At 43.4% G+C, this 23,484-nt stretch overlaps 1 protein-coding gene across 7 annotated transcripts in view; it reads left to right on the forward strand.

Annotated features, from left to right (window-relative positions):
- Nucleotides 1–23,484, forward strand: part of LOC121288138 (neuronal-specific septin-3-like) — a 362,756-nt gene that overhangs the window by 316,506 nt on the left and 22,766 nt on the right. For all 7 annotated transcript variants that reach the window (XM_041206507.1, XM_041206508.1, XM_041206510.1 and 4 more), the window contains exons 5-8: nt 313–450; nt 13,550–13,667; nt 15,821–15,916; nt 23,125–23,221. In XM_041206507.1, coding sequence (XP_041062441.1) covers nt 313–450; nt 13,550–13,667; nt 15,821–15,916; nt 23,125–23,221 — 449 coding nt within the window. The remainder of the gene's footprint in view (nt 1–312; nt 451–13,549; nt 13,668–15,820; nt 15,917–23,124; nt 23,222–23,484) is intronic.

Raw genomic sequence — 23,484 nt, forward strand, 5'->3', positions numbered from 1 at the left:
TGTAGCTTACCTACATTGATGAAATTAACAGGTGCTGCTTTTCTGACAAAGTCCTGCCTGCACCAACAGGAAAAGCCAGCGGGAAGTTTGGGAGGTACAATTTGTGAATTAATATTTCTAGATACCTTGGTGCTTTGATGCTTTGATTTCAATCTCCTGTAAGTAATTTCCAGCCAAATGGTGAGGGGTTTTAGCTGGTGTGGATGTCACCTTTCCGGAGTAGGTCCCCAGGAATGAGAAACAGCGACTATTGTGACTGAATCTTGATTAGTTTATAATCAAATAATTATATCAAATGATCCTGTGTTGCAGCTGGGAACCAATTGTGAAATACATTAATGAGCAGTATGAGAAGTACCTGAGGGAGGAGATTAATATCAACCGGAAAAAGCGGATTCCCGATACTAGAGTTCACTGTTGTGTCTACTTTGTGCCTCCCACAGGACATTGGTATGTACAATATATGATACTCTCTTAATAACTCTCCTTAACCTTCTGAATGGATTATTAATTTGATGTCTCATAATGATTTTAAAGCCATGCGTTATTTTTCTTTTGAGGCTTTTCATTGGATGTTAAGGGTGTGTCCAGCATGCATTTCCTGTCACATTTCAAATGTTCTACTCTTCAGTCAAGACTTCAAAAAAAAAATAGCATAATGAAACAAAAGCATTCATTTGGAATGTACAAAACTCCCCAGGCAATTGAAGTAACTTAATTGGCACAGGAGTCAGGAGGCCTACCCCCTGCCTGACCTCACCAATCAACATTCTGACCTGCACCCAGTGTTTACTTAACACTGTTAGACATTGGGGCAGTCCAGGCTCAGTTGGTAACGCTGTAGCTTTTGAGTCAGATGATTGTGGTTCACATCACAGTCTAGAAATTTGAGCATACAATCTGGTCCAGTAGCCCTCAACCTTCTTGCTTCTGAGGCCTCCCCTCCTGTGTTATAAAAAATTCACAGCACCCCCTGGCCCCAATACGTGCTTTTTTTTTTTTTGCACAAAAAATTAGTATATAATAAAGTGTATATGTTTATGGTTATTGTTTTACTTATGACTTGACTGTGATCCTCCGGTCTTGACCCTCTTGGGCTGAGATTCTCCCTCTCCTCTGTACTCCGAAAGGTGACCAGAAACATCTCTCATAATTATTCTTCCAGTTTGCAAATTCTTGGTACCCTAAGCAAACAGGTTTTAAAAATGTGTGTACTCTGTAAATACGTAACTGGGTAAAATTCAAATTTCTAGTGTTAAGGGACAGTAAAGCAATTTGGGATTGAGGGGGGGAGGTTGTGGTGAGCGAGTGCTTTGCTGTAACTAAAGAGTAATCAGAAGTACGAGGAAAACGTGGGGCAGAATTTTTCACTCGGCATGCGGGCACAGTCCCAACCTGCTCAAGCGTGAAATAGCATCTGATGACATCAGGTGAGTGTCCCGATGTCAGTGCGCACTCGCGCAATATTTCAGTCGGCGGGCGCACACAAGAGTCCGCAGCGCGCCCGCCAACCATTAAGAGACCCATTCAGGCAATTAACGTGTTAATCAACTGTGATTTTGTTTTTGCTGCCCACCCGTGCGCCTGTGCTGACTTCAACGCTTGCCCCTCCCTCCCGCACCCCCCCCCCCCCCCCGCCCAAGCAGTGCTGAGCGTTTCAATGTAGCTTTCATGCTGGCACGCCCTTCAGGGGCCGATAGCGGGAGCTGGCCCGTTTCCTGGGCCACTGACTGCGCCCACACGCCGAACTTAAAATCCTGCCCATGGACACACCAAGAATTTTGCCAGCTTACTTGACGCACAATGGGTCGGAAACCCCTGATCCAGACTGACTGTGCTGTGCAGTGCAGTGCAGTGCTGAGGGTATTCTGCTTGCTCTTTCAGATGAGACCTTTAAACCAAGACTCTATCTGTCCTCTCAGACGGACGTGAAAGATCCCAGGGCACTGTTTCAAAGAGGAGCTGGGGATTTCTCCCTGGTGCCCTGGCCGATATTTATACCTCAACTGATATCACTAACAAAAGCCAATTATTTGGTCATTGTTTATTTCGTTATTGTTTTATTACATTGAAGGTGTTATATAAATGCAAGTTGTCACTTTTGTCCTCATCTCGTTGCTGTTTCTGGGAGATTGTTGTGCTTAAATGTGCTGCTGCGTTTCTTATATTACAACAGTGATCACACTTCAACTGTACTTCATTGGCTATAAAGCACCTTGGGACATCCTGGGGTTCCAAGGGGACACAGCTTCTCCTTGGGAGCAGAATGATAACTTGTGTATTAAACAATGTAATGTTCCTTTTAAAACAGCATTTATACCCTAAATGGTAACAGTTGAAAAGGAGTAGGCAAAGCAGAGAAATTCTTTAGGAGTTGGAAGATGTTAAAGAAAAACATATAGGGCAGATAAAGATGTTAAAGAAAAACATATAGGGCAGAATTTCACCCCCCTCTCACCCCCCCAGTTGGGGGGGAAATTTAGGAGCGGTCGTGGTGCCATTTTACGTGGGAGGGCCAATGTAAAAATAAAATTATATATAGGAATATAAAGTCTAGAAGCGAAACTCCATTGCAAACCTTTACAAGTCATTAGTGCATGCGCGGGAAAGAGCGCACTCATCTCCTTGAGGCTAAGTGCTGCCTCAGGGAGATTGGGCGTCAAATTCAAAAATGTTAACAATAGAGAAAAAAAAATTCCCTGACATGTCCCCGCATGTGACACTGTCTCATGAGTTGGGACATGTCCATCACTTTCAAATACACTTTTATTACATTTTTTAAAACCTGCATGAAACTTCATCCTGCCCATGGATGAGATTTGATGCTTTTTCTGAAGCCCACCAGGGCTCCTGGCCTGTCCGCCAACCTTAAGGTCGGACGGGCAGGTCCACTAATTACTTTAATGACTTTGTCAATGGCCTCAATTGGCCATTGACAGGTTGGCGGGCGCACAACTGATTCTGCTGAGCCCCCGTCTACCGGAAAATTGAAATGGGGCAGGGTGACGTCAGGAGTTCATTTTATGTCATTTTTACGTGTCGGCGAGCGGGGCCTGCCCCCTGCTCACCAACCAGGAAATCCTGGCCAGAGGGAAAAAATTTTCCCCCATTGGGTGGGTGGGGGGGGGGAGCGGGGGGAAGAGTGAGAGCGGGCGCGAGTGGGCAGGCTCCTGATCGGTGGTCCTGGTGTGGGGGGGGTGGGGCATTTTACTTGGGCAGGCCAATTAAGGCCTACCCAGCGTGATGTCTGGCAGGATGCGCTATTCGCTCCCTGTATGGTGGGGGGGTGCGATTCCCTCAGCCGGGAGTGCACTATGTCGCGCGTGTGCGTGAAGGAGCGCTCAGATCTCCCTGAGTCTAAGCGCTGCCTCAGGGAGATCGGCTCCGTTTTGAAACTTTAAATGAAAGGAGTTTAGAATTGTCACATGAGTTGGGACATGTCCATCACTTTTATGGCAACGTTTCATTAAAATTTTAAAAACCTCATGAAGCCTCATCCCGCCAGTGGATGTTTTTTCACAACCTGCCTGGGCTCCCAGCCTGCCTGCCAACCTTAAGGGCAGGTCCGTTAATGAGCTAAATTCGTTTCTTAACGGCCTTAATACCGCCGACCTTGAAGTGTAAATGTCGCAGGGTGGCGTCGGGAGTTCCGCCCGACATCACCCCGGGTCATCTTATGCATCGGTGAGCAGGTCCCACTCCCCCGCTCGCCTATGGAAAAATAAAATTATATAAAGGAATATAAAGTCTAAAAGCGAAACTCCATTGCAAACCTATAGTTAGGCTGCAGGTAAAAAATCGTACCCAGGTGTGGGGAAAAGCAACACATTTTTTGTTCTTACCCAATAGGGTGGGTGCTGCACTTCTGGCCAGAAGCATGTGTAACTTGCTCGTCCTGCTTTCTACCCCTAACTAGCACATTCCTTTAGATAATATCACCACCTTCAACACCTCTTTGTCCTTTTGTCTGTGACATTTTTTGGTTATCTCCACCTATCACCGGCCCTCTAACCAGCTCTTCTTGTCCCACCCCACCCCACCCCCAATCAGATTTTATTTCACCTCTCTTCTATTTTTACTTAGTTCTGTTGAAGGGTCATTTGGACTCGAAACATTAACTGTGTTCCTATCCTCAGATGCTGCCAGACCTGCTGAGTTTTTCCAGGTATTTTTGTTTTTGTTGTGCACGCTTCCTGTCTGCTATCTTAAGGCCTTAGTCGTCCGAGTAACAGGCACTGCTGAATCCAATTTTTTGACTCATTGCGTGGTACAGTTCACAGCAGAAAGCAGCCTTCAGTACCTTCCCAAAGTGAACACCCTCCATATATGTGTTTCAATGATGACTGCCAGCAGACTCTAATCCGGTGTAGTATATCAGGAACTCTCTACACTACACTGGCAAAGAAAAATCGAATTGGAAACATTTTTTTTCACGAGAGTTATTGAAATAAATTTTGTTAAAATCTGTACATAATTCTAGCTAAAGCTGGAAAACTAAGTTTGAGTTTATATATTTACTTTGACTTTTTTGATGCATCCTAAAAGCACAACTAAGGGTTAACAAAAACAGAATTACCTGGAAAAACTCAGCAGGTCTGGCACCATCGGCGGAGAAGAAAAGAGTTGACGTTTCGAGTCCTCATGACCCTTCGACAGAACTTGAGTGAATCCCAATTCACTCAAGTTCTGTCGAAGGGTCATGAGGACTCGAAACGTCAACTCTTTTCTTCTCCGCCGATGCTGCCAGACCTGCTGAGTTTTTCCAGGTAATTCTGTTTTTGTTTTGGATTTCCAGCATCCGCAGTGTTTTTGTTTTTTACAACTAAGGGTTACTCCAGCATACATACATTTCGAATCATACAGCACCGAAGGAGACTGTTTGACGCATTGTGCCTGTGCCAGTTCCTTGAAAGAGCTATCCACTTAGCTCCACTTCCCTGTCCTTTCCCCATAACTGTGTAAATTTTTCCCCTTCAGCTATTTATCCAAACCTCTTTGGAAAGTTATTATTGAAACTGCATCCAAATATGATAATCCCTTGAGGAGTGAGGGATTGCAATGAATGGAGTTGATAGGCTATATTACATTTCATCCGTCCTTTCTTATATTCTTATCCCTCTCGTCCATGTGCCATGTAGACAGTTAATTTATTTTTCATGACAAATGAATTACAGCTGGATATTTGTGTGATAGATTTTTGAGCCAAAATGGCTGAATCTGGAATTTAATCAGGCTTACTTTATGAAGACATCTGTGAAGTATCTATTTAACATATCTTAATCCTCTACTATTTCATCACGACCTCTCCTTTAAAGGATCTGCCTGTTCTTTAACTGCCCTGTTTAGGACCAGTACATACCTTGAAATAAAAACTGGATGCCTCTCCTTGCCAGTTATAGTCTGTCTTTGTGAATCCTGTGGCCAGATTTCAAATGTAATATTTTCCTTGTGCTCCCATGATAGAACTCGATGGGAAGCTGCCAAAGAATTGCATTGTAAAATGGTTATTACTAATATATATTCTCGTGAGGGTGTTTTAGACTATATTCCATCTCACACACTCGCCTGTGTAGAAGGTGGATTGGGTGGTCTTGAGGAAATTACTGGGAAATCTGAACCCAATACAAAGTTGTTTCAATGTTCATAATTTTTAGAAGTTAGAAAAGGCGGGGGGATGGTTGGGGGGGGGTAGGTGGTGGTGGTGGTGTGGGAGACGATGGGGAGAGGCATTTATTGCACAGCTCCAAACAATCTTGAAGCTCTTTGCCTGCAATCGGTTATGTCGAGGTGCAGTGATTGTCAAATGCAGCAGTTGAAGGCGGTGTCTAGATCAGAACATCAGAAAAGCTCTGCTCTTCTTTGCACAAAGCCAAATAAGTGATGGAAAACCAGGGGGAAATGGCTGGGTTATAAAGATTCTGTTGTTCCTCTTTATAATTGAAACCACTTATTTGCGGCCGTCAGACTTAGTACACCCTTGTAGACAAAGTCGGAAAGGCACGTTCCTGTCAACTCCCTGCTTGTTCTTGACACCTTACAGCCTTTTGCCTGAATTGTTATGTTCCCAGGAGCTCAATTCAACCTCTTACCCAAAGGGGGCACCTCCAACAGGATAGCACTCCCTCAGTGCTGCACTGAGGTGTCAACCTGGATTTTTTGCTCAAAGTTATCTGCAGACTTTGTTGCAGAAAAGTTACAGTTTAAAGAACATAGTCTAGCCTTTTTACCAAAGGATTCATCAGTATAGAAAAAATATAACAATAAAGACAAATGCCATATAAGATTCAGTTTTTACATGTGTACACCTGATTGCAGCTCTTTATTACTAATATTTCAAAATTAACCTCAATCAGTACCTAGAATGATACAGCACAGCAGGCCATTCAGCCTATCATGCCTCTGCTGGCATTTGAAAGAGCTATCTAATTAGTTACGCTCCCCTGATCTTTCCCCATAGTCATGCAAATTTTTACCCTTCAAAGATCTATTCAATTCCCTTCGGAAGTTATTTTTCAGGCATTGCATACCAGGTTGTAACAACTTCCTGCGTTCTAAAAAAATTGTTTCCTCATGTCATCTCTGGTTCTTTTCCCAATTTTCCTAATTACCTTAAGTCAGTGTCCTCTGGTTACCTAGTCTTCTATCACTGGAAACAGTTTCTCCTTATTTACTCTTCATGATTTTGAACACCACTAACAAATCTCCCATTAATCTTCACTGTTCCAAAGAGAACAACTTCGGTTTCTCTAGTCTCTCCACATAACTAAAGTCATTTATCCCCGGTACCATCCTATTAAATTTCCTCTGCACCCTCTCGAAGGCCTTGACATCATTCATAAAGTGTGGTGTCTGGAATTGAGCACGATATTCCAGGTGGGGCCTAATCAGTACTTTATAAAGGTTTTTTTTTTAAATTAATTCATGGGAATGTGACCATCACTGACAAGACCAGCAGTTGTTGCCCATCCCTAATTGCCCTTCAGAAGGCGGTGGTGAGCCGCCTTCTTGAACCACTGCATTCCATTTGGTGTAGGTACAACCACAATGCCGTTAGGGAGGGAGTTCTCGGACTTTGACCCAGCGACAGTAAAGGAACGGCTATATATTTCCAAATCCAGATGGTGTGTGGCTTGGAGTGGTGGTCTGCTGCCCTTGTCCTTCTAGGTGGTAGAGTTCTCAGCTTAATTAAAAACAGAAAATGCTGGAAAAACTCAGCAGGTCTCACAGTATCCGTGGAGAGAGAAACAGAGTTCACGTTTCAGGCCTGCTGAATTTTTCCAGCATTTTCTGCTTTTATTTCAGATTTCCAGCATCTGTTGTATTTTGCTTTTATCTTAAGAGTTCTCAGGTTGTTGTCGAAGGAGCCTTGGTGAGTTGCTGCAGGGCATCTTGTATGGCGTAACTTCCTTGCCTTTTATGCTCCATACATCCATTTATAAAGCCAAGGATACTGTCTGTCTTTTAACACCCTTCTTAACTTATCCTGTTAACTTCAAAGACTTGTGTAAGTACACCCCAGAGTTTTTCTGTTCTTGCACCCCTGCCTTTTACATCGTACCATTTGGTTTATCTTGCCACTCCTCATTCTCCCTACATAAGATGAATCTTGTCACACTGCCCTGCATTAAATTTCATCCAACATGTCTGCCTATCCTCCTGAAGTCTGTTACTATCCTCTTTACTGTTTCCTACATTTCTGAGTTTCGTGCCATGTACAGGCTTTGAATTTCTGCCCTGTCTACCCAAGTACAGGTCATTAATAAATATCAAAAATATCAGTGGTCCTAATGCCACTAACAGTGAGGGACAACACTGCACGCTTATTCCAGTCTGAAAAACACCCATTCACTACTAATCTCTGCTTTCTGTCCCTTAGCCAATTTTGTATCCACACAGCTACTGTCTGTTTAATCCCATGGGCTTCAAATTTGCAAATGGATCTATTATGTCGTGCTTTATCAAATGCCATTTGTACATCCACATACACAACACCAACCACAATACTCTCATCCACCACTAGGCAAACAAGCAGAGAAGCTAACCTTCTTAAAGAAAACAAATCCAACAGCTTCCTTCCTCAAAGGCTGAAAATTGCAAAGTATACTTTTCACTAAAATCTCAACCATGAAGCCCAGCAAAGCAAACATCTTGAGCCTTTCCAATGAAAGCTGTCTCATACCAATTGACAAGCTGTTATTTTTTTTGTATAATCTCAGAATGTGCTTAAGCACAGGAGCGGAGGATACTTGTTGCCTTCTGAGGGCTTATTTAACCGCGTTTATCCTGTGCCCTTTCAACATGGAAACCCGGAATAGTCTTCAGCTGCCTCAGTGACTGGAGACTGGCAATCTCAAAGGAATTGAACCTTGTTGAACCTAAAGTGTTATCAGTCGAGATGGCTAGAGAGAAAAGCTTGGCAGTGCTATTTCTTAGCCTTGTTTAATACTGAACTGCAAATGAGTTACCCAAGAGTGTACATCTGTAGCCTATAAGATCATCAATCCACTCTACACGTTCTCCAAAACTAGATAATTTCTGTTAACGTTAGTTAACTTTAGTTTATTTCATATGGTTAATATTAACACCCTTTCTGTCAAACTGAATAGCCTCAGGGCTGGAAAAAAGGGTAGATTTAAAAAACAGATGGAGAGGAAAACCATTCAATACGCAGGAATAGGCCGCTCGGCCCCTCGACCCTGCTCCGCCATTCAATAAGTTCATGGCTGGTCTGAATGTAACCTCAGCCCCACATTCCTGCCTACCCCCGATAACCTTTCAGCCCCTCGTTAATCAAGAATCTACCTAGCTCTGCCTTAAAAATATTCAAGGTCCGTAATGAATGGCCGATCTGATATCGCCCTTTGTGCACATGTTAAAATTACTCCTGTACTGACCGGCACGACAATGGCAGCAACCTATCTGTAACCTTGGTCGCCAGTTTCAGATTCAACATTAACAGATTATTAACCTCGGTATACCAAGGAAATATGTCAATTTGTAATTAATGAACTCGTGGGAGCTCTCAAATAGTACACCTTTCATTCCCTAATTGCTTTTGGCACACCCTTAATAATAAGTCACTTGGGTAAATGCAGTTCACTATTGGCATTTGGTTGGAAGAGTCTCCACTGATCTAACCTACAGCGAGAGTCACTCCACTCTGAAAGAACTGCTCAGGGTTGGCCAATGCCTGAAGTGTGATGTTTTTCAATACTATTTTCCTGCTACAGAACACAACATTGTGGTAAATTCGTGAATAATCAGGACCCGCAGGAAATGTGCAAATTTCACAGCTTTCTTTTAGGAACAGAGTAAAACTGCCACCAGACTGTGACTGGTTTGGTGTAAAGCAGGTGCAGACAGTCTAGAAGCAAAGTTCACCAGGGCCTGTGCAGTTATCTGTGCGAAAGAAGCTAAGGGGGAAAAAGTCATCCAGCAAATTAGGCAGCAAAATACCAACGTTGCACATGACAGGTGGGGGGTGGGGGGGGAGGGAGGAATGGGGGGAAGGAGTGGGGTGGGGGGGTGGATTTTAACTGGGAGCTGGTTTGAACCAGGCAAGCCAATCGTCAACCCCTTTCACAACCTGCCCTCCGAATCCCCCACCGCAAAAGTCATCCATTTGAAGCCCAGGTTACTCTTAACTCCCGGTCTTCAGTCACATCCCACCAGATGGGTGCCAGCCAGATACGGAAGGAATGAAGCAGCCGGCAGCGGGCGGAGATCAAGACCCCCTGGGGACCTCCCACTCCCACATACTCATGTAACTCAAACGCTTCGCCAACATCAGCTTTTGAGTTTACACTGGAAGAATGGCTAGTTGGACAGAAGTCGCTTGCTCTGGGAGGAGAAATTAAAATTTAAAGGAAGCATAAAAGCTGCCGGTGGTATTTTCGGAACATTCCAGTCCCTAAAACAATTGAGTACGTTTTCAGGAAAGCTCAGCATCAGTTCCAAGGATAATTTTGCATGATCAGATGAATGGAGGTGGCTGTGCGTTTAACTGTATGCCAAAGATTGAAGAGACTGCTTCCATCCCAAAAGATTAGATGACAAAATATGACAAAGGACCTGCTATCTCGTTATATCATGTACTTAAGGAAAAAAAGAGTCCTGCTCTTGTCAACTGGCTTCAAAGCATATTTGATTTCTCCTATAGTCTGGAAGCACTGATTAGCTCTGATCAGGAAGACTGACCTCGAGGTGAAAACAGTTTGATGATAGATAGATGTCCCACCATTGCTTACAGTGCGACAGATCAGTTTTCAAAACAAGCAATTTGAATAAAATGTTCAGCGGAAGGACTTCAGTGGAATAGAACAGTTAACACCTGTATCTTTCGTTTGCAGCAGTATAACTGGGTATATTGTTATTATTACATAATAACAGTGTTATTACGGAACTGGAGCAGAGGGATGGGACTAAATCACATGTCAGGGCATATGGAACTAGGACACTAGTGTGGGTAAAGAAATATAAAGAGGGTGTATACACAGGAAGAAAACAGAGCTATTTGTCTTCCTATTAAACATAGAAACACAGGACCTTTGCAGTACAGAAGGAAGCCATTTAGCCCATCATGTCACCGGGCTGGTTCAGTGTTTTCACCTTTTTTCTTTCAATTTGTACTGTTTTCTCTTAACAAAAAGGCTCGTGAAGTTAAACCACTTGCAAACTGGAAACTTCCACATTCCATCAATTTTCTGTCCTCAGCTGTTATAAACTGTGACCGTCAAAAGACGAGCTAGAATATCACATCCTGAATATTAGCCACACGGGTCCTACCCAGAGGCTCAGGACAGCTGCTCCTCAGGCCCCGTGCACGATTTGCATCTACATGAGCTGACCTTGGCACAAAATGAACGCAAGGTCAATTGATTTAAATATTTCCTGGCACTCCCACTGTAGAGTCACCGTACACCAAAACACCAGCACAATTTCGATGGGCCAAATGGTCCGTGTCTGTGCTGTACTATTGTATAAATCCACGAAAAACTGTCGGAAGTGCTGGTGGGAGAGAAAACCATTAAAGGGGAATTTGATTCAGTTTTCAAGGAGGAAAAATAAGGATTTCTCTGATGCAGAAAGATAAATAGCACCTATCTGAATAAACAGCAATTTGTTTTAGAAGCCAGTGTTCAAATTAATTTAAGTGCTGTAAGCATATGCCTAAGTGAGTGCACACCTTCCAGTCTCTCAATTTGTAACATACTAGGGATGCACACTTGAAACAAAGGATGGTCAAATACGACATTCTTCCCTCAGCTGGTAACATTGATCTAGTACCTGTTCTCTGTCCAAAAATCAGCTAAGCAGCCAACAAAAAATTATCACTGAGTGAAGGGTAGTAACCCTGCAGTAACCTTCAGACTTAACGAGAATCTGCTGCAACATGTTTCAACCAAGAATGTATAGCCCCTCCCTAGAAAATCTCCCTCACCTGGTGCGCAGGCATTGAAAAGGTTTCTCTTGGTGCGCAGCCCAGTTGCGGAGGTGATTGGCTTTGACAATGAAGCTGGGATGATAGGAATCTTACCTGTGTCAAATTGAAGAATCATCTCCTGGCTGAAATTTCATCAGTGACTTAACCTTGCCCTTGTTTAGGATCAATCTGTCAACAAGGTGTATTGAGAAGCTGCCATTGTACAAACCTTCGAGACTAAAACAGTCAGTCTGATGCAAGCTATTCTAACGTCTTTCGGGATTACATTGTTTCCCGACAGTCTCTAACTTTGAGTTTGATTGTCATGGTCCTTTTGTACCATTTCATATGAGGGGGATGGACAGGGTGGATAGGGAGCAGCTGTTCCTCTTAGTTGAAGGGTCAGTCACGAGGGGGCATAAGTTCAAGGTGAGGGGCAGGAGGTTTAGGGGGGGATGTGAGAAAAAACTTTTTTACCCAGAGGGTGGTGACGGTCTGGAATGCGCCGCCTGGCAGGGTGGTGGAGGGGTTGCCTCACACCCTTTAAAAAGTACCTGGATGAGCACTTGGCACATCATAATATTCAAGGCTATGGGCCAAGTGCTGGTAAGTGGGATTAGGTAGGTAGGTCAGGTGTTTCTCACGTGTTGGTGCAGACTCGATGGGCTGAAGGGCCTCTTCTACACTGTGATTCTGTGATTTCCATTGAGGTGCCTTGAGTTAGTGAGGACCAGGTACACCTAACAAATATAATGCATCCCAGCGAGTTTAGTCATAAACATCTCCATAATAGGCTCTTGCTCTCTGTGGAAACAAACCAAGGGATGAGTGTCTTTGAACACAATTGAACATCTGGAAATTATACAGTGTTCATACACAAAAGGTGGAATTAATACAAAAGACCATATTGCCGTTCATGTAAGCCAGCAAATACCTAGACTGTAACGTTGCAGATTTATTGCCAGAGGTACCATCAGAGTATGGCTGTCTTTGTGCTGAAGAGCATTTGACTAATCCAAGGATACAGCACGAAGACAAGAAATATTCTCAGCTGCCACATTAAACCCTCACGATGTTTGTCAATGCAAGTTAAGCCAACCTTTTGATTTATTGTCACTGTTTCATCTGGTTAGATCAGAGCTCACTCTCTCCTTTCTTAAGGGTTCATTTGTACTATTCAGTTTCTACCTCTGTCTCCCTCTTCCTTAATACCCATCTCATAGACCAAACCTTGGGCACCTGTCCTAATAGCTCAATGGGTGTCAACTTTTGATTGATAATCATTCCTGTGAAGTGCGTTGGGATGTTGTACTATGTTAAAGGTGCTATATAAATGTAAGTTGCTGGTGTTGTAAATGTTGTGTAAATTACTAGTAGTGAAGGGCAGGTGTAACTTCATGCGTGTAAGAAAGCCTGGAAATGTGAAAGCAAAGAGGACCAATTTGATATTGCCAACCGATAGAATTACAAATCATCTCTCCTTCTGTTCTCTGGCCCTACCCACAGTGCCACAACCTCCACCACGGGTAGGGCAAGGAGGCAGGTCCCGAATCCACCCCAGTTGGAATGGGGAACGGAATCCCGTGCTGTTGCCATCCAGCCAATTGAGCCAATCAGGCTTTCAAAGAGTCCAAGTTGCTATGGCAGCATACCCTTTTACCTAAAAGCAAAATACTGCAGATGCTGGAAAAAATGAAACAAAAACGGAAAAACTCAGCAGGTCTGACAGCATCTGTGGAGAGAGAAGCAGAGTTAATGTTTCGAGTCCTCCACAGATGTTGTCAACTCTGTTTCTCTCTCCACAGATGCCGTCAGACCTGCTGAATATACCCTGTTACGTGCATATTGTAGCCTGGAGCCATGGTTAGTGATGGCAGAGATTCCATTTTTTTACCTTTACATGGCTGACCAGGAATCTCTCCCACTCTTACCACCTGCCATTGGCATGTGTTGGAAGGATTTACAAATTGATACTCAACCTGTTTGGTCACATTATGAATGCACCTTCCTTGGCCATCAAGTCCTGGATTGGGACTTGAACCTGGAAGCTTCTAGCTCAGAGGCAGCAACACTACCCATTGTGCCGCAGGACCTCCTTAAATTATGTATTATTCTGCTGTTTTTCAGGTTACGACCATTGGACATAGAGTTCATGAACCGGCTAGACAAAATAGTCAACATAGTCCCAGTCATCGCTAAAGCTGATACACTCACCTTAGATGAGAGACGAGAATTTAAACAAAGGGTATGTGTCCGGTACTGTCCTCTGCGCTGCTAGTATTTATTGTCAGTTGACTGTTTTTCAATTCTGGCCGTGCTTATGCGCTTTTGACAATCAATTATTTAGCCACTTTGAAACATGGCAGTTCAGTGAGCTGAATCCAGAATTGGCTAACGCCTGAGATTTTGTGATTTAATGATGCATTCTTCATAGATATAGCTGTTTCCCATTGCTGGTTTAAAAATTGGCCCAAGTTCATTCTGTCCAGAACAAAGGAAAACATTTTGATGAGGTTATTTCTTTTGCTGGAACCTTTTCTTTATTGGCAATGGCTAGTTTTGTTTTTGTCTCTCCCCCTCCACACCCCACTCTACCCCACCCAGTCCTCAGGCTTTCATGTACCTTTATGCTAGGTGTCTGGATCTTTGTAGCCCCAGTGCTCAGAAGAAGAGGAAGACTGGAGGAAGGATGCTTGGTGGATCAGGGTGCCCTCACTCACACCGACCTTGGCATGGATCTGAAAAGATCTCACTTTGCCAGAAACAGTGGCCTAGAATTTGAGCCGTGTCCAAATTAGGGCACAACCCTTGTGGAGTGCCTGCCGAAACAGGCCAGTGGCAAGACCGATGTAAGCTGGCCCTCTGGCCTAAATAGTACAGGATCACAGAGCTGCAGATTCCTGTCGCAGCCACTGAGGAAACGCGCCAGTCAATGGGGCGAGTCAAAGCACACTTCCGAGCAATGTTTCTCATTGTAAATTCCCATGACATTTATAATGGCAATTGCCTGTGTAAACTTTTCTGGCTGGCTGGGACGTGTAGCTTAATGGAGGGGGAAATTTTGAAGTCTCTGCACAACAGAACACCTCAGAAGCCATATGATCCCCCATCTATCCCATGTTGTCTTATGTCACTACAGCACACAAGGAGGCCATTCAGGGTTGCCAACTGTGCTTAAATGTATTCCTGGAAGTTTCACCACATGGCTTGCCTCCACACTCTGACCATTAGTCGGCCAACACATCCATCATTGTGACGTACTGCCTTCCTATGCTAATTGGAAAGCTAAAAGACTCCTTACCCAAGTGGATAATGCTTGACTGCAGCCAAACAGCCCTTTTTCCCCATTTTCAAGTAAAATGATTTTTAAAAAAATCTTTTTTAATGCCCCGATGATTTTTCTCCAGGGTTGCACACAGCAGTGTCCTGGAGATTGATCTTCAACTCGCAGAGACTCCAGGCCAATCCTGGCCATTCAGCCCATCAAGGCAATGCCAGCTGTCCATAGAATAGTTCAATCAGTCCCACTCCCCTGCTCCATCACTGCAAGTTTACTTCCCTTAAGCGCCCGTCCACCTTCCCTTTGAAATCTTTGATTCTCTTTGCTTTCACTGTCCTCACAGACAGGGTGTTCCAGGTCAGTGCCACTCTCTGCGTAAAGAAAGCTCTTCCTCATAATACCCCTGCACCTCTTGTCCAAAAACTTAAATCTGTGTGACCTGGTCCTTGTTCCATCATTTAATAGAAAAAGCTTTCCTTTGTCCACCTTAACCAAAACTGTCATAGTGTTGGATCTTCCCACAATCTCCTTTGCTCCAAAGAGAGCAACCCCAGTTTCTCCAGCCTAACCAAGTGACCAAAATTCCTCATCCCTGAAACAACTCATGTGGGCCACTTTGCCTTTAAACCAAAGAGCAGTGCAATTTGAGAGAGGACACCTGGGCTCATGGAAGTTCATTCCCCCAGTATGCAACTTTTCTCCCATCATGTCCTGTATACAGTAATTTGCATTGCCATGTTATTTTCTGTCCCAGTTCCATTCCTACATCCTTATCCTGCTCCAAGTAAATGCAACATTCTTTTACAATTCCACTTCCAGATGTGCAGATGTGTCCATGTTGCTTTTGCAAAATGATGTATGTGTCATATCTTGGAGCCTCTTAAATCTCGTAAAACTTTCCCTTACTTGCGTCCTGGTTTTCTACACTTAGCTAAGAATGTTTTCTTAGACCTAAGGCACAATGCGTTCAATGGAAACTGGAGCTGGCGTTGTCAATAGCAGAAATTCACTGTTGGCAACTACCAGCGCTAATGAATGTATCAATAATTACTCACCATATGAATACCTTCCATTCCCAACAGCCTTTAAGCTCAGCCTTGTTCACTGATTTCTTTCAGATTCGACAAGACCTGAGAAATTACTCCATTAGTGTTTACCCGCAGACAGAGTTTGATGAAGATCCTGAAGACAAATTATTAAACGATACAGTAAGAGTAAGTGTGCATAAAATATCTTCATTAGGAGCACAGTATTGGATAATTGAATCTCAGTGAAAACATCCCAGTGGATAATTGAATCGCGGTTCATTACATCCAGTGATCCCAGGTTGGGTTTGCATTTGTTCCAGGCTATTTTGTGCATTCCTCTGAAGCGTTTTTCCTCCACTTTTTCACCTATGTCAAAAACAACAGAAAAGTAAGGAAGCCAACTCCATCTTACAAGTAGAAAACAATCCCGTTCCCACAGTAATCTTTCTCTTCCCTCCTCAGTTGATCCGAAAGCTGTTGAGCCTTTCCTGTACCTGTAAGCTGTCAGCCAGTGGCTCAGTTGGTAGCATTCTCAGCTCGGAGTTGTGAGTTCACAGGGAGGCGGTAAACATCATGGTATTGTCACTGGACTAGTATTCCAGATGACACAGGGTAATGCTCTGGGAGCCCGGGGTTTGAATCCCACCATGGCAGATGGTGAAATTTAAATTCAATAAAAAAATCAGGGATTAAAAGTCTGATGATGACCAGGTGTCCCTTAGGGGAGGAAATCTGCCATCCTTAACAGGTCTGGCCTTCATGTGACTCCAGACCCACAGCAATGTGCTTGACCCTTAAATGCCCTCTAAACAAGGGCAATAAGGGATGGGCAATACATGTTGGGTCTAGCCAGTGACGCCCGCATCCCATGAACGAATAAAAAATAAAGGCCACAGTTTGAAGTCCCAATCCAAAGATTTGAGCAGGATATCTAGGCAGAGAGTCCAGTGCAGGACTGGGGGCGACCTGCTCTATTAGCGATGTCATCTTTTGAAAGAGACATTAAACCGATGCTTTGTCTCCCTCTCACGTGGATGAAAAAGATCCCGTGCACTATTTTGAAGTTATTTTTTAATGTATTTTTGTTGTGTCGTTTTTTTTTTCTTTTTTATTTGTTCTGGCCAATATTTATCCCTCAGCCAAGCAAGATTATTTGCTCATTATCTCATTGCTGTTTGTGGGATCTTGCTGTGCAAAAATTAGCTGCTGCACTTCCTACATTTCTACAGTGACTACGCTTCCAGAAGAAAGGGCTGTAAAGCATGTTGGGACATACTGGGGTGGTGAAAGGTGCTATATAAATGCAATTCTTTCCTGGTTGAGGTGGCAGCCACAACAGTGTATGTGCCAGTGGGTTAAATGACTGGGCAGGGTTTCATGCCTGATCACTTTGGATTTTTTTTTTTTAACTCTCCCTTAACCTGGCTACATTGAAGTTAATAGTGGATAGGCTGAGCATTACATCGGAGTGTTGGATCCTAGTCACCTAAGTTTGTTGGGACTTATGGATCCTGGTTGCATGCTTGTTGTGGGATGGCTGAGTTGGTACAATAGACAGAATTGATCAGCAGACACTTCTTAGGTGGAACGCATTCTATTTATTTACGAAGGTGCTCAGCAGCTACACTTGTGTGCTTTCAACTCAAACCCATACTACTGACTACTAACTACTGTCTACAGAGATAGCCTGTACTACTCCTCTATTGGTTACATAACATCATGTGATCTTCCTTTATAACATCCTTCTTAAAGGTATACTACGCAGTACATAAAACCATAATTACCACACAGATCTTTTACCCTTTTATGGCATCGGTAGATTTGATTGCAGTTTAGTGCCACAGGCTTCCTAACAGCAGTACTCACTAGCTTTTTGACTAGCCCAGGAGTACGGCACTCTGAAGGGCTGTTCCAGGGCTGTGAGCTACCCGCAGCATCATAAAACTGCCACCTCCTGATCCAAATTTGGGGCTGAGAGCAAGGAATAGAGCACCTCGCGGGGGAGAGGGTTTATGTTGAGAGCTGAAAGCAATAAGCAGAGTGCCTTCGATACATGGGGTTCGGAGCACTCATCAGTACAGCTGACATCAAATCCAATCAAAAAGGTGCAGTTTAAATACAAGCAGGATTTGAGCATTGCCAGTGAGGGACGTTATCTTTAAAGGTGAGCACCGCTGCACCATTTCACAGCAGTATTTTATAACAATGAGCATACAAACCAGACCAAATACAGTCAAAGGGAATGGGACTGTTATCCGAAAAGGAAGAATGTGCAGCGTTATGGGGAGAAGGCGGGGAATGGCACTTGATGAATTGGTCATTTGGAGAGCTGGTGCAGACACGATGGGCCGAATGGCCTCCTTCTGCGCTGTAACAGTTCTGTGATTCTGATAATAGCCCTACACTAGAATAATGCCTTTGCTGTCTTCCCCACTGTATTCCAACAGGACTGTCGAAAACACCCCAGCACAGGGCTCTCAATGGAAACCATTGACCCTGCCACTAAACCATAAACAGTTTTTGAGGGAGTGAAGTTTGAGAATTACCTAATCATTTCAATTGCTAACAATAAAGTTATGATTCAAAGTAAGAATTATTAGGTCAGAAATTATCCTGGAGTTTTATGCTTAACTACAAGGTCATAGTCACAAATGCTTCACAGTCCCACAGAGAGGCTGGATTTTTGCAGTTCTTTTTCAGTCTGCCTTAGTGTAAAAGGCTCCTTCCACTTTCTGAATAAAGAAAGGCAGAGCTCGTTCCAAACGTGCAACATTGCAGAAAGCTGTGAGCTAACATGGCCCATGGAGGCTTAGGAGACTCAGATTCTCAGCCTCAGTCAGGTGAAATAAATAAAAATAATGCTTTGTCTCTCGAGCACTTAATTCGGGCTGTTGGGACTGGTGCCAATGTAAAATATCATAACTGGCACATTAAATATTAGTTTAGTGAGTAAAGTAGCATGATAGGGGAAATAAACCATTTATTTCAAACATGCTTGATTTGTCGCATTGACATAACGAGTGAACACAAGCAGAAATTTCTTTCAAAGAGCCTTAAAAATTGGTGCCCTAAGGCTTTAAAATAACAAATGAGTAACATGCCTTTTAACATTATAAAGTCTACACTTATTTACTATCAACTGTCTCCATTATAAAGTTCAGTGTTTTATAATGGGAATTTATAATGGTAACTGCCTATGTAAAATGCATAATTGGCTATTATTGGACCCTCCCTCAAAACAAAACACTGCCACCACTGGCACAGAACTGAATTACAGCAAGAAAAGTTTACATAAGTAATAGCCATTATAAATGTCATGTCAATTTACAATGGGAAGTGTTGCTAGGAAGCATGCTTTGACTCAATATTTGTCATGTATTGTAGATATTCTCATCAAATATTACAGTAGAATAAAGACACAATGAGGTGATTCACCGCCCCCTAGCCCCAGTGATTAATCCTACCTTGCACAGCTAAGATGGCAAACCTTACTCTTGGGGAAAGGGCATACTTTCATCTTGTCATTGTGAGGCACAGTTTTAATATTAGAGCATCAACTCATGGCAGTGCAGGGTGTTTTAGGGTTAAGGGGAAGTTTTGTAACTTGAGATCAAGTATGCAATTGCAGTAACTAGAAAAGTACAGTTTGCAAAGAGCCATCAATTGGAAACACACAGTACTTCATCAGTCAGCACCAGACATTATAGTATAAAGTGTGAATCTCTGGAGGCCCAAAGGCATCAGAAACCCATGCTATTCTGGGTCTTGTGTTTTATAGTCATGTCTCCAATTAAATATGACACCACAAAAATAGATCCCCTCCTCACTTTTATCCAAGAAGATGAGGAGCCCAATAAGGATTGTCTGGGAAAGTGGCAAACCAACCAGGGCTGAGCTGCATGCAAAAGTCAAGGGTGAGCACCAATCTCCCAAGGCATATCTCGGCATTTCACTGGTCTTCCGTTTCTAGCAAAGTGCACACCAATTAACTGGGCCTCACTGACTAAAAAAACATAGGGCTAACTTTAATGCTAGGGCATTGGCCACGGCAACAGGCCAAACAGCTGGGGACCACCCTATCTTGACCACTTCCAGGAGCCCCAACACTATTCTGTGGCCATCAGGCAATTAGTTGCCTGACATAGAGGCTCCTGTCCCTCTCTGGGCAGAAATCCCACCTCCATGAGCAGCCAACCCTTCGGAGGGCCAGCAGCTCTTCAGTCCCAGCAGTGCCATCAGTGCATCCAGCCCAGTGAAGCAATGCAGTTTCAGGCCCCGGAACCCAGGTGAGTGGTGCTGGGCTCGCTGGGGCCAGTCAGGCCCCATGATGGGTGGGTCATTGGTGAAGATGGGGTGGGTGGGGGGGGCTGTTTTTTTGGGGGCAACCCTTGCTGCTAGGGGTGACCTCTGTGGGTCACAGAGTCTGTGGCAGGAGCCATACACAACAGCGGTGGAAAATTGCCCTTAATTGATCACTTTAAGGGCCTCAATTAACCTCTGGGCGGGAAGGTTGTCCTCGAATCTTCCTGCCACTAATCGAATTGGATGGAGTCGGCAAGACGTAGGGCACTCCACCCCCCACCTCCCTTCCCGACTCTACAGCCCGCACCCCTGCCTTCCAGCCCATTCCCCTAGGCCAGGTTAAATTCTGCGTGAACTGCCCTCAATATTTGATAATTATAGTGAGCCCAGGGTGCTGAGCAGAAATCTTTGTGACTGTATATGGCTTACTGGGTCATATATAATCTCCTTTACTTTGACAAGTGATAGAATAAACGCTCTGCCAGACTCCGGCTCTGCCTATAAACTACCGGTTAGATTTATAGTAACAATAAATTGTTAGGTAAACAGCAGAAAAGACATACTGCATAAAGTAGTATATGAACCATAGCTATTTCTCACTGGAGTATATAAAATAATAGTCATTTTTCTGACACTAAACTCAACAGTAACACTGGGCCTGATCATAACTGTACAATATTGTTTCTTTGTTAACCTTCCGTGGAGCCCCCTGCCCCTCTCATGGCTTCAACAGAGACTGCTGCATTGGGTCTCGGTGTACATTACAACTGAAAAGAAAGGCTAGCATTTAGATGGCACTTTTTCACAACCTCAGGACATCTCAAAGTATTTTACAGCCAATTAAGCATTTTTGAAGTGGAGTCACTCTCAGAAACTCCTTTGAAGTCCCATGCACAGATAGAGGAAATCAAAATGTACACCTTTCACATTTGCAACCAGGCTGTCAGGCGCCCGTGGGATAATCAAACACAAACGATGATTGTTGTTTGAGAATAACTCTTGAATCCTTTCAAGTTGCTATTTGTGCTACAAGACACCAATAGTTGTGCGGATATTAGAGATAATTCTGGTCAGAGCAGGGCAAACGGCTTTGCAATTCACAGGGATGAGCACATTAACACTGCTCTTTGTTTCATTCTGGCATACTATAATCAGTTCTCATGGACATTTTTGTAATGTCTTTAACTGATTAAAATGAGAAAATGCTGGAAAAACTCAGCAGGTCTGACAGCATCTGTGGAGAGAAAATAAACAAGAGTTAACGTTTTGAGTCCGTATGAGTCATATGAACTCGAAACGTTAACTCTGTCTTTCTCTCCACAGATGCTGTCAGACCTGCTGAGTTTTTCCAGCATTTTCTCATTTTAATCAGTTAAAGACATTACAAAAATATCCATGAGAACTGACTATAGTATGCCGGAATGAAACAAAGAGCAGTGTTAATGTGCTTATCCCCGTGAATGTTTTTCCAGCATTTTCTGTTTTTGTTTCAGATTTCCAGCATCCTCGGTATTTTGCTTTTATTTTTGCTTTTATATTCTGATTAAAATCAGGTTAAAAATAAATGTCTCAGTGTCAGTCACAATCAGAACTACACTTCTGATGTGAATAATAATAATCTTCATGAAGCCCTGTTGTAAACAGAAAGGTTGAATTTGTGAGGCAAATACCCATCATATAAAAAAATCAAAAAATAAGAACAGGAAATCCTGGAAATATTCAGCGGGTCTGGCAGCATCTGTGGAGAGAGATCCAGAGGTTACGTTTCAGTTCAAGGACCTTTTCCAGAACTGAAGGAAGATCGAAATGTAATAGGTTTTGTGCAAATGAAGATGGGAAAGGGGCATGAAGAGCTAAAGGGAAGGCCTGTGATACGATGGAGGGCAGGGGCATTGCCACAGGGACTGGCTGAGATGGAGACATTGCTGCTTTTAAGGGAAAATTTGGATGAGTATTTGAAGCAGAGGACGATGCAGGGTCCTGGAGAGAGCAGAGCAGTGGGTTTCATTTTGGATTGTCTTTGCAAAGAGTTGACAACAGATAATGGCTTCCTTCAGTGCAGTAAATTTCTACAGTTTACTCAGCTAATGTTGGGAAAGGCAACAAAAGGGCTAGAAATAATAGTAACATAATAGAGAAATAACATATTAAAAAAATACCATCAATATGTCTCATTGCACAGAAATGTTATCACTGAGTCAAGTTACTCACTTAACTTCTTTTGTTGGAAGTACACATCTCTAAGTTTCATTATGGACTTGTGTTCTAAAAGGTAAATGTACAGCTGATATAATTTGGGATATTGCCATACAATTAAATCAGAACAAGGGAAATCATAAACAAGTTCATTTTGAGCACATTTGTTGCAATTGTGTCAGAGCAATTCTATCCCACTGTGTTTATTATAATCAATTTCTAGCCACCTTGTTTGAAGGAACTATTCCTTGCCAAGCCAAGAGTGATCCCACCATAGGGTTAAATAGCTGCAAGGAAGAAAGTTGTCTTCGCTTGAGAGACATTGAAATCTTGGGTAGATTCAAGGACTTATTTATTGTTCCAGTTGCCCCTCTGCTGTGTAGAAGTGTCCAGTGTGGCTCAGTGGGTAGCCCTCATGACTTTGAGTAAGAAGATTGAGGGTTTGGGTATCCACCCAGGAATTTGAGCATATAATTCAGGTCAACACTCCAGTGCAGTAATGAGGGAGTGCTGCACTGTCAAAGTACCATCTTTTGGATGAGATGTTAAACCAGGGCCCTGTCTGCCCTCGCAGGTGGCGCAAAAGATCGCACAGCACTGTTTCAGAAAAGAGCAAGTGTGTCCTTGCCAGTGTACTGACCAATATTTGTGCCACAACCAACATCAGAAAAACAGATTATCTGATCGTCATTGTGTTGTTGTTTGTGAACACTTGCTGTGTGCAAATTGGCTGCTGCGTAGCCATACATTACAAAGGGATTACATTCCAAAAGTACTTCATTGATGCTAAAGCATTTTGGGATGTTCTGTAATTACAAACGGTGATATGTAACTGCATGTCCTTTTCTTTTTAAATAAATTTTAAAATATCTGGTCTTGTGGTTTCTCTCCCACAGGAAAAAATTCCCTTTGCAGTTGTTGGCACTGACCAGGAACATCAAGTGAACGGGAAGAAGATTTTAGGCAGGAAAACAAAGTGGGGAATTATCGAAGGTAAAAGAACAAAAGAATGCATCGCTTAATGATCTGCGGGTTTGGATGTTAACAAAAGCCAATTTAATTCGGAGCCTAAACAGTGTACTGTTATCAAGTAATTATCAACCTCAGTGAGAAATTATGGCCAGAATTTTCCGGTCCTGTCACAAGGTGGGACCCACCGTGGGCAAGGCTCCCAACCACCACCCCCCCCCCCCCCCCCCCCCCCCCCCCCCCCCCCCCCCACCCCCGCAGCCAGAAGCCCATTGACTTGCGGCTCG

This window comes from Carcharodon carcharias, chromosome 15, assembly GCF_017639515.1.
Source record: "Carcharodon carcharias isolate sCarCar2 chromosome 15, sCarCar2.pri, whole genome shotgun sequence".
NCBI lineage: Eukaryota > Metazoa > Chordata > Chondrichthyes > Lamniformes > Lamnidae > Carcharodon > Carcharodon carcharias.